Here is a 9,356-nt window from a genome sequence, read left to right as displayed (position 1 = left end):
AGTGTGGGGACAGCCCAACCCCTCAGGGCTCATGTCCCCTCAGGGTTCGTGTCCCCACTCCAGCGTTGGGACAGCCCAACCCCTCAGGGCTCATGTCTCTTCAGGGTTCTGTCCCCACTCCAGCATGGGGAGAGCCCATCATTCGCTCCAGGCTCATGTCCCCTCAGGGCTCATGTCAGGGCTGCCGTCCCTTCTCTGGTGCAAGGACAGTCTGTCCCCTCACGGTTTGTGTCCCCTCACGGTTTGTGTCCCCACAATCACCCCTCAGGGCTCTTGTTAGGGCTGGTGTCCCCTCAGGGTTCGTGTCCCCTCAGTCCTCCTGTTGCCTCTCCGGTGTGGGAACACCACCCACTCTGGGCTTATGTCTCCACTCCAGCGTGGGGACAGCCTGTCCCCTCAGGGCTCATGTCAGGGCTCTTGTCCCCTCAGTCCTTGTGTCCCCTCAGGTCTCATGTCCCCTCAGAGCTCGTGTCCCTTCAGGGCTCGTGTCAAGGGCTGCTGTCCCTTCTCCACTGCGAGGACAGTCCGTCCCCTCACCCCTCACGCTTTGTGTCGCCTCAGGACTTGTGTCGGGGCTCTTGTCCCCATTAGCCCCTCAGGCTTGTGTTAGGGCTGGTGTCCGCTCAGTCCTCGTGTCCCCTCTGTCCCCGTGTCCCCTCGGCCCTCGTGTCCCCTCGGCGCCATGACCCCCCTCCACACGAGATGGGGTCGCAGCCCCACACACCCCCAACTGCAGGTACCCGCAGATGTTCCTTCGCCAGCCCCCTCCCTGAGCTCCGGAGCCGCCTCCTCCCGCCGCGCGTGCTCGGAGCGGCACCGCCGCCATCGCCGGCCCGCGCAGGCGCCCCGGGGGTCACTTTGAGGCGGCGCCATGTTGAACCAGCTGCTGGGGCCGCGCTACGTCCAACTGCTGCAGAACTGGTGAGGGGGCAGCGGGGCTGCGAGCCCGGACCCGCGGCTGTCCCTCCGCTGGCCCCGGTCCGCCCGGTCCTGGGGTCTGTCCGCCCCCCCCCGGCTCGGAGCTTGCGCGCTCGGGGCGGGTGTGAGGGGCTGAGGGGGTGTGAGGGGGGCAGGAGACAGGTGAAGGGGCTCACTTCCCGCCCGGTTGTGGCTGCATTTCCTTTTTTTTTTTTTTTTTTTTTAAATCGTTTTTTTTAAGCATAGCCTTTGCAGAACGAAGTGGCGTGGGGGACGGAACAAGGGGATGTGGCTGTAGCAGCGTGTCTTCTCTTTGTTGAGTAATGGGCTTTCTGAGTTAAAGCGTATCGCACTTTTCCCGTAAAATATCTTGGCCGCACTGAGGGCCAATGCTGTTCTGTGTATGCGAGGTTGTTTCAGTATTTCACTGTATGGGTTGCGCGCTGCAGTACCAGAAGGATCTAAAGCTGTTGGAGAGTATCCAAAGGAGGGACACAGAGCTGGGGAAGGGTCTGGAGGGGAAGGGTCTGAGGAGCAGCTGAGGGCACTCAGCTGGTTCAGCTGGAGCAGAGGAGACTGAGGGGAGACTCCTCGGGGGCTGCAGCTCCTGCCCAGGGGAGGCAGAGGGGCAGGGACTGAGCTCTGCTCTGGGACCAGGGACAGGAGCCAGGGAAGGGCTGGAGCTGTGCCAGGGGGTTGGGATGGATCTCAGGGAAAGGTTCTTCCCCCACAGGGTGCTGGGGCACTGCCCAGGCTCCCCAGGGCAGTGGGCACGGCCCCAAGGCTGCCAGAGCTCCAGGAGCGTTTGGACAACGCTGTGAGGGACAGGGTGGGATTGTTGGGGTGTCTGTGCAGGGACAGGGGTTGGACTCAATGATCCTTGTGGATCCCTTCCCACTCAGTATATTCCAGGATTCTAAGCTCTTTCCCTAATTGAAATGACTTCTCAGGTACCTTGGCTATGAGCATCTGCCAGACAGTGGAGAAGGAAAGTTGTTCACCTGCATGTGTGTCTGTTCTTTAGGACTCCCACCATTCTGACATGGGGTGGGGTGGCCGGTGTTGGGGTGATTTGGGCCACAGATTGGAAGCTGATCCTGCAGTATGTTCCCTACGTCGGCGGCAAGTACAAAACTGAAGACTGAGCTTCCCTCTAATGGTAAGTTTTGTTTGTGCATCTCTTGGCTTAAGTAATAGAATCATAAAATCTCAGAATCCCAGACTGGTTTGGGTTGGAAGGACCTTAATGTCCATCCAATTCCAGCCCCTATCGTGGGCAGGGACACCTTCCACTAGACCAGAGTGCTCCAAGCCCCATCCAAGCTGGTCTGGAACACTTGAACACAATAATCCTGACAGCTGATGTTTCCTGTTTGTCTGGGGCACAATCATAACGTTACTCCAAAACTGTGCAAGTTTTTTTGTTCATAACTTTTTTCTTAATGGGGCTTCACAGAATGCCAGAAGGATGAAATACTAATAGGAATATGTTTCTCAAGTGATTATTGTGCAAGTAGGGGGTTTCCACAATGTAATGTGGTTCTTGAGAGGTCAAATCAGGTTTTCTGTGGTCATTTGGAACTTTGACAGATCTGTTACTTCTGTTCCTGGGGAGAAGGGCTACAAGCTCAGGACTAGTTTTGTGATTAGGCAAATTCAGACTCTTTTCTGCTTCTTTTAACTGTTATTGAAAGTAAATTGAATGTTCAGAGCTGGTTACTATACACACAAATTCCTTTGAAGACTGGCTTTCTCAAGGTGTTGGTTATTTTCCTTCTTTAATTGCATATCAGAAGTGCTGTTTTGAATGTTCTGGAAGTGTCAGCCTCCCTAAAGCTGGAGCACCAACGAGGCAGACCTTCTGTTGGGCCTCTCAGTGCATATTTGTTGCAGTAGGCAAGCTCAGGACTTTTTTATTCCTTGCTGCAGGTGGAAGGGAGCCAGGAAGATATTTCCCTGGCATTAAAAGATGCTGAGGGGAAGAGGTCCAGAGAAAACTCTGTACACCTCAGTACTTGTTTCTTCTGGTCAGAATAATCTAAATGTTGATCAATGACAGTGAGCTACTTGGCATTCCAGCTGCACAGTATTTTATAGGGAAAACAGCCAGTCAGGAAGGCACAGACAGTACTTAAGCCTCTTTTCCCAGCACTACTTATTGCAGTTTAAACAAGTTAAACAGCTGCAGTTTAAACAATTTTCTGTGTCTTCCCTGTTTGAAAACTTTGTATTGCACAGATCCTTCTGTAAGCAAAGGAGGAAGGAGCCTTGTCAGGAATGTCACAGTGGGAGCACCTTGGGTGATCAGAGATGTTTACAGACAAGTCACAGAATCCCAGAATGGTTTGGGTTGGAAGGGACCTTAAAGACCATCCAATTCCAACCCCCTGCCATGGACAGGGACACCTTCCACTAGACCAGGTTGCTCCAAGCCCCATCCAGCCTGGATGGGGAAAAGTTCTAAGTGGGAAAGCTGTCGAGTTATGTAGAGTCAATTAAATTACCTTGTCAAGAGCTTCCTTTACTTAAAAATTCTCTTAGGCAGTAGTAGGGACACGAGTCCATTCCTGAGCCAACAGTGTGGGGTTTCTGATTTGAAGAAAGAGCTTTGTGTGTAACTCCTCTGGAAAGAGGAACAGAGGGAATGCATCTGTGGTGGCCTGTGATCCCTTCCAAAGGGTCTCCGGGCTTTGGATCAGCTCCTGTACCAGAAACTTCTTACCTGGGTGCTGGAGGCTTTTGAAATCTGTTGTTGTGTGGCTGCTGTGGCCCTGGGCAGGAAGCTCTGCTTAACAAGTGCTTTGTGTTTGTTGTAGGAAATGTGTTGCTGGAGAGAGTGTTTGGAGCCACCCATCCACCGAGCCCCTGCTCTGAGGTGACCCTGCAGTGGCCACTGTGCTGTGTGTGTCTCCATGAACAGCTGGGAGCAAATTTACCTTCACTCACCACTTCCTCTGATGGCTTTCCCAGCAGATCTTGCACTCATGGGAGTAATTTATAAACCTGATGTACACAATAAACCAAGTGAATGATATTTTGGTGGGTTTTTTGTTTTGGTTTTTTTGGGTTGGTTGGTTTTGGTTTTCTTTTCTTTAAGTATTACCTTCTTAAGAGCAGGCTCCTGGTTTGCTTTTGCGTTATAAAATCATGGAATCCCAGACTGGTTTGGGTTGGAAGGGACCTTAAAGCTCATCCAGTGCCACCCCCTGCCATGGGCAGGGACACCTCCCACTATCCCAGGTTGCTCCTTTGATCCAACCTGGCCTTGGACACTTCCAGGGCTGGGGCAGCCACAGCTGCTCTGGGCAGCCTGTTATGTCTTCAGCTTGTTTGCATGTCCTAAGGCAGGTCTGCCACATGTTTGCCTCTTTCCATGTGCAGATTCCCTGGGAATCAACCAGTGGCTCCTGAGTTTGATGATTTATTTATATAGTTTCTAGTTCTTGAGCTACTCAGTGATGTCTTGATTTTAGGTCCTCATTCCTTAATCACTGTGGCCTCATGCACGCAGTTAACTTTTCATAGCCAATATTCCAGAGTTTCCTGGTAGCAGATTCCTGTCATTTAATTTAATAGAAAGGCTTTTGGTTTTTAACATCAGTTCATGGGCCATTTTAACTGTCTGATTGGGCACACACTGTGTTTTAGCTTTTCTGGCTTAATCTGGGGGCTCGAGGAAGGCAGTCCCCAAACCCTGGGAGCCTTTCTGTGTAGCAGGGTGAAAACCAGGGCTTCAGAGAGCTGCTCAGGTCCTCAATGTGTGGTTTGAGTAGAAAAAGCATCTGTATCCTTGCTTCGTAGATCTATTTATTTTTCAGCATAAATCAGTGATGAAATGACCCCCTGTCACAGCCTTCTAGATGACAAAGATTTTAGCTGTTAGAAAAAGGAAGAACAAGGATTATTCTTGCTCTGGTCTCTGCCACTCAGCCACAGGAGATGACTCAGGCTCAGAGGGGAAAAGTTCACCCCTTTTCACGAAGACCAGAATTTGCAAACAAACTTTTCTCAGTGTGAGAACAGTCACTGTTTTCTCTCTACTCAGTACCTAATTTCACCTTGTTATAATTTTTGGCTGTAATGCAAGGTTTGCATATCTTTAAGGGGAAATTCCAGTCGTAGCTGTGCTGCCTGTGTGTCACCCTCAGGGCTGGAGGCTTCTGAGGGATGTTTTTAGGGAAAACTGGTGGAAAATCTGCAGAGCAGTGGCACTTGAATTTAATAGAATAGTTGTTTAGTGTTGCTTCAGCAGCATCATTGTTAATTAATGGGGGATGAGGAATATAATTTTCTCATGCAGAATTCCCTTTGCTGCCCTGCTCTGTCTAACAGGACAGAATCACAGAATCCTGGTAAATCCTGAGTGGGAAGGTTCCCACAAAGATCATCCAGTCCAACTCCTGGCCCCGCACAGGACACCCCAGCAGTCCCACCCCGTGCCTGAGAGTGTTGTCCAAGCACTCCTTGAGCTCTGGCAGCCTTGGGGCAGCTTCCCTGGAGGCCTGAAGGAACTGAAGCCTATGGAATCCTGGGATAACAGTGCTATTTCCTCAGTCAGTCCCACTCCCTGCTCCAGCAGTGCTCCTGACTGACTCCCAGAAGGCCAAAGCCTCACGCTGACCTCGGGATGCTGAGAGTGTAGGTTTGACAACAGCAGCCTTGTGCTCTATGTAGGGGTGTTGGTTTTGACCCATTTCTATCCGAATGATGCCTGGAAACTGGGCATTCTGTCAGCCTGTCCTCACGTGGCAGCAGGACTGGAAGCTCAGACTGAGCAGTTGAGTGCCTGCTCTTGCTTAGCTGTGTAACACACCTGGACAGGACGGGCACAATCTGCTGCTTCAGGAATCCCCGGGGTTTGACCTGTTTCCATGGGCAGGCAAACGCATTCCCACAGCTCAGAGTTCTCTGGAAGGCCTGGAGTTGGGGGTCTGGCTGTGGCCCCCATCCCTCTGGGCTCCCCAGGGTGTCAGTCCCTGGTGAGAGGTACCTGTGCCAAGCCCCAGTGATTGCCCTGTGCCCAGCAGGGACACGAGGAGATACTGAAGGGAGGAAAACTCACTCAAAATATCAACTCTTTGCACAGGCAGCACTGCAAGGACTGTACAGACCTTGCATTTGTTGGGGGATTGTTCAGCTGTTTGTGTTTCCTGCAGCAGTTCCAATGATGGCTTTATTGCTAATTAACCCTAGGATTAGTGTGTAACTGATTTAATTGCTGCATTTCATCTTTCACAAGAGCAAATACAAATACCTCCTGCATTCCTGGGCAGGTTTCTGTTAAAACTCTTAATTACTGCTCAAGTGGCTTGGGTGGTCTTTCTAATGTTTAATATCCCAGCATTGCCTCTTTTCTAACAGTTAATTATTTTCACAGTGAACTACTGAATGCCACATGCATTAGAGGAACAAAATTAAAAGACAGTGACCTGACAGAGGGGGGGAAAGGGGGAAAAGCTTCTCCTTCCAAACCTGGGAGAAGGCACAGAGGGGGCCAAACTCATGGGTTGTGAACTCCGTGGTCAGTCCTGCTCTGGAATAAGCTCCTTGGTTGGCTCTGGGATATTTGACTGCAGAGTAGGGAGCTTCAAACCAGGGCTAAATAAAGTGTTTTTCTGTCAGGATACCCTGTCCCTTCCTTCCATGCGACAGATTTTGGTGGTTTTTTAGATTATCTGCTTATCCTGGAGCAACATGGACACTCTGGCAGCTGAATCCGCTTTCAGCTGGTGGCAATACCTACAAATACCTCATCTCCTGTACCTTGGCAGTGTTCCCAAAGCAATACTGCAATATTTTCCCTTGGGCTCAAGAGTTCTTTTCTACCCAAACATTTCACAAAGGCTGTCACAGAATTGGAAGGGACCCACAGGGATCATCGAGTCCAGCTCCTAAGTGAGTGATCCAGGGATCAACCCCACACCCTTGGTGTTATTAGCACCGGGCTCTAACCCCACACAGTCCTAACAAAGGTTTCCCCTTCCACAAGCTGGTGCCTACTGCCAGTAAAACTGATTTTCTAACTCCTGATACCCCAAGCTCGAGGCCCAGAGGACATTTCAGGGATCCCCTTCCCCATCTGCACCCCCAGCCCCATCTGCTCCCAGATCTGCCAGTTCCTTCTTAAAAATGCCCCTGAAGGGGATTTCAGGTGCCTCAGTTTCCCTCCTATACTCACTTTTATACTTCATTTTCAATCAAGGAGCTGTATTTCAGCACAAGTTTTTGGTTAGAACAGTATGAGTTGGGCTGGGTTGTGAGGTTTTGGGGTGGTTTTTCCAAAAAAAAAGACGATTTATGCATTACAAAAAATAGTGTAGGTTTGATCAATACTGGGAACTGGAACTTTTTTGATCTGTTTGTGCAAGATTGCAGGAAATAACACCAATAGTTGAGCGAGGTATTCCTTAAGTGTGAGCCCAGAGGAGACAATGTTACACCAGCAAGCCCCAAACCAATCCCTGGGGAGCTGGAATGCCTTGAGGGCAATGGGAAGCTCAGCATTGATCAAATAAAAGACAACACCTCCACTCTCCTGGATCGTAAGTCTCTCTGAACAAAGCAGATGTAACCCAGCACCTCCAGGCACACCCGGCTCTTGGGAGTTATTTGCAGTTTCTTCCCCTGAGTCTGGACAACTTGAACCCCATTGTGGGGGTCTTGGGGTTCCCCCTCATCTTCAGCACCTCTCACATCCATCCACTCCTGCTGCTTTCCAAATGAGAGTTTGAAACCAATGAGTGAGCCCTGATATAAAAAGGAAAAAAGATAATAAGTAATAACCAACTGTGTGGAGTTCGACAAGGGTAAGGGTCAGATCCTGCCCCTGGGACGGGGCAGCCCTGGATGCAGGGACAGACTGGGGAACCAGGGGCTGGAGAGTAGCACCACAGGAAGGGCCCTGGGGGTCCTGGTCAGTGGCCAGTTGGATCTGAGTCAGCAGAGTGTCCTGGCAGCCCAAAGGGCCACCCTGTCCTGGGGGGCATCAGGCCCAGCATCGCCGGCTGGGCCAGGGAGGGGATTGTCCCACCCTGCTCTGACCTGGGGCGGCCTCACCTCGAGTCCTGGGGGCTGTTTGGGGGCCACAGTGTCAGAAACATCTAATCAATGTCAGAAGGATGTTGGAGAGTGTCCAAAAGAAGCACATGGGGATGGGGAAGGGTCTGAGGAGCAGCTGAGGGCACTCGGCTGGTTCAGCTGGAGCAGAGGAGACTGAGGGGAGACTCCTCGGGGGCTGCAGCTCCTGCCCAGGGGAGGCAGAGGGGCAGGGACTGAGCTCTGCTCTGGGACCAGGGACAGGAGCCAGGGAAGGGCTGGAGCTGTGCCAGGGGGTTGGGATGGATCTCAGGGAAAGGTTCTTCCCCCACAGGGTGCTGGGGCACTGCCCAGGCTCCCCAGGGCAGTGGGCACGGCCCCAAGGCTGCCAGAGCTCCAGGAGGGTTTGGACAACGCTCTGAGGGACAGGGTGGGATTGTTGGGGTGTCTGTGCAGGGCCAGGGGTTGGACTGGATGATCCTTGTGGGTCCCTTCCAGCTCAGGACATTCCAGGATTCTAATTTAATTTACCACCAGCTGTGGACTGGAGGAAGCACTGGCAGTTCACACAGCCTGAGTTTGATGTCAGCCCAGAGCAGTGGCTGGAGCTGAGCTCATTGCAATGATCCCAGCGGGATCCAGGCGCGCTCCCATGGACACCACTGCTCTGAAGTCTGATGCTGATCCCTTCCCAACTCTCCTCCGAGCAGGATTCTTACCAAAAATCTAACGCATCATCCATTCATTGAAGGAAAACTGATTCCTCTGACTTGCCCTGGGAAGGAGGCTGCCTTGTGGTGCTTGGTGTTTTCCAGCGTGTGGATACTGCAATGGTGAGGAATATGACCTGCCAGGATTCGGGTGCTGGGTGACACCTCATTCCCAGAGCTGGATTCCAGGTGGATGTTCCCCAGCAGCGGGAGGCAGACACCCCTCCCAGGGCTTCCACCGTGGGTCATTTGGCCCTGCTTGGTTTATACTTTTTTCTGGAAAACTTTTCACTGCTTTGTCTTCACTCCAGCTCCTCCAGAGCAGATTTCCCCCCTTTCACGGGAGGGTGTTTGAGGGGTTTTTGTGTGTGGCTCGCCCTTCAGACCCTGTCCCTGAGCAGGGCTGTGGCCGCTGCACAGAGCTGAACGGCCTCCGGGGCAGCCCCGCCGCCAGTGCCGGTTCTCCCCGGCGGGGTCCCGGCGGGTCTCGGTCCCCGGGCGGGTCCGTGTGCCCGGGCGGGTCCGTGTGCCCAGGCGGTGGGCGGGGGTCGCGCTCGGGTGGGTCCGTGTGCCCGGGCGGGTCTCTGTCCCCGGGCGGGTCTCTGTCCCCAGGCGGGTCTCTGTCCCCAGGCGGGTCCGTGTCCCCGGGCGGGTCCCTGTCCCCGGGCGGGTCTCTGTCCCCAGGCGGGTCCG

The 9,356-nt window shown here is 52.7% G+C and overlaps 1 protein-coding gene across 1 annotated transcript; it reads left to right on the top strand.

Moving 5' to 3' along the window:
- Positions 1-856: 856 nt before the first annotated feature.
- LOC113959400 (cytochrome b-c1 complex subunit 10) lies at positions 857-3,952 on the top strand. Its single transcript, XM_027668413.1, has 3 exons — positions 857-921; positions 1,943-2,077; positions 3,735-3,952. Exons 1-2 carry the CDS (start codon positions 872-874, stop codon positions 2,061-2,063), a joined length of 171 nt encoding a protein of 56 aa, XP_027524214.1. The 5' UTR covers positions 857-871; the 3' UTR covers positions 2,064-2,077; positions 3,735-3,952.
- The last annotated feature ends 5,404 nt before the right edge of the window (positions 3,953-9,356 follow it).

This window comes from Corapipo altera, unplaced genomic scaffold, assembly GCF_003945725.1.
Source record: "Corapipo altera isolate COAL_440 unplaced genomic scaffold, ASM394572v1 231, whole genome shotgun sequence".
Classification (NCBI taxonomy): domain Eukaryota; kingdom Metazoa; phylum Chordata; class Aves; order Passeriformes; family Pipridae; genus Corapipo; species Corapipo altera.
The sequence above is the reverse complement of the archived record's forward strand: the minus strand, read 5'-3'. Positions and strand labels throughout refer to the sequence as shown.

Excerpts from the sequence above, each read along its gene's own strand:
- LOC113959400 (XM_027668413.1), top strand. The coding sequence starts at position 872 with ATGTTGAACCAGCTGCTGGGGCCGCGCTACGTCCAACTGCTGCAGAAC. Across the intron at positions 922-1,942 it reads GTCCAACTGCTGCAGAACTG|GACTCCCACCATTCTGACAT; the intron begins GTGAGGGGGCAG and ends TCTGTTCTTTAG.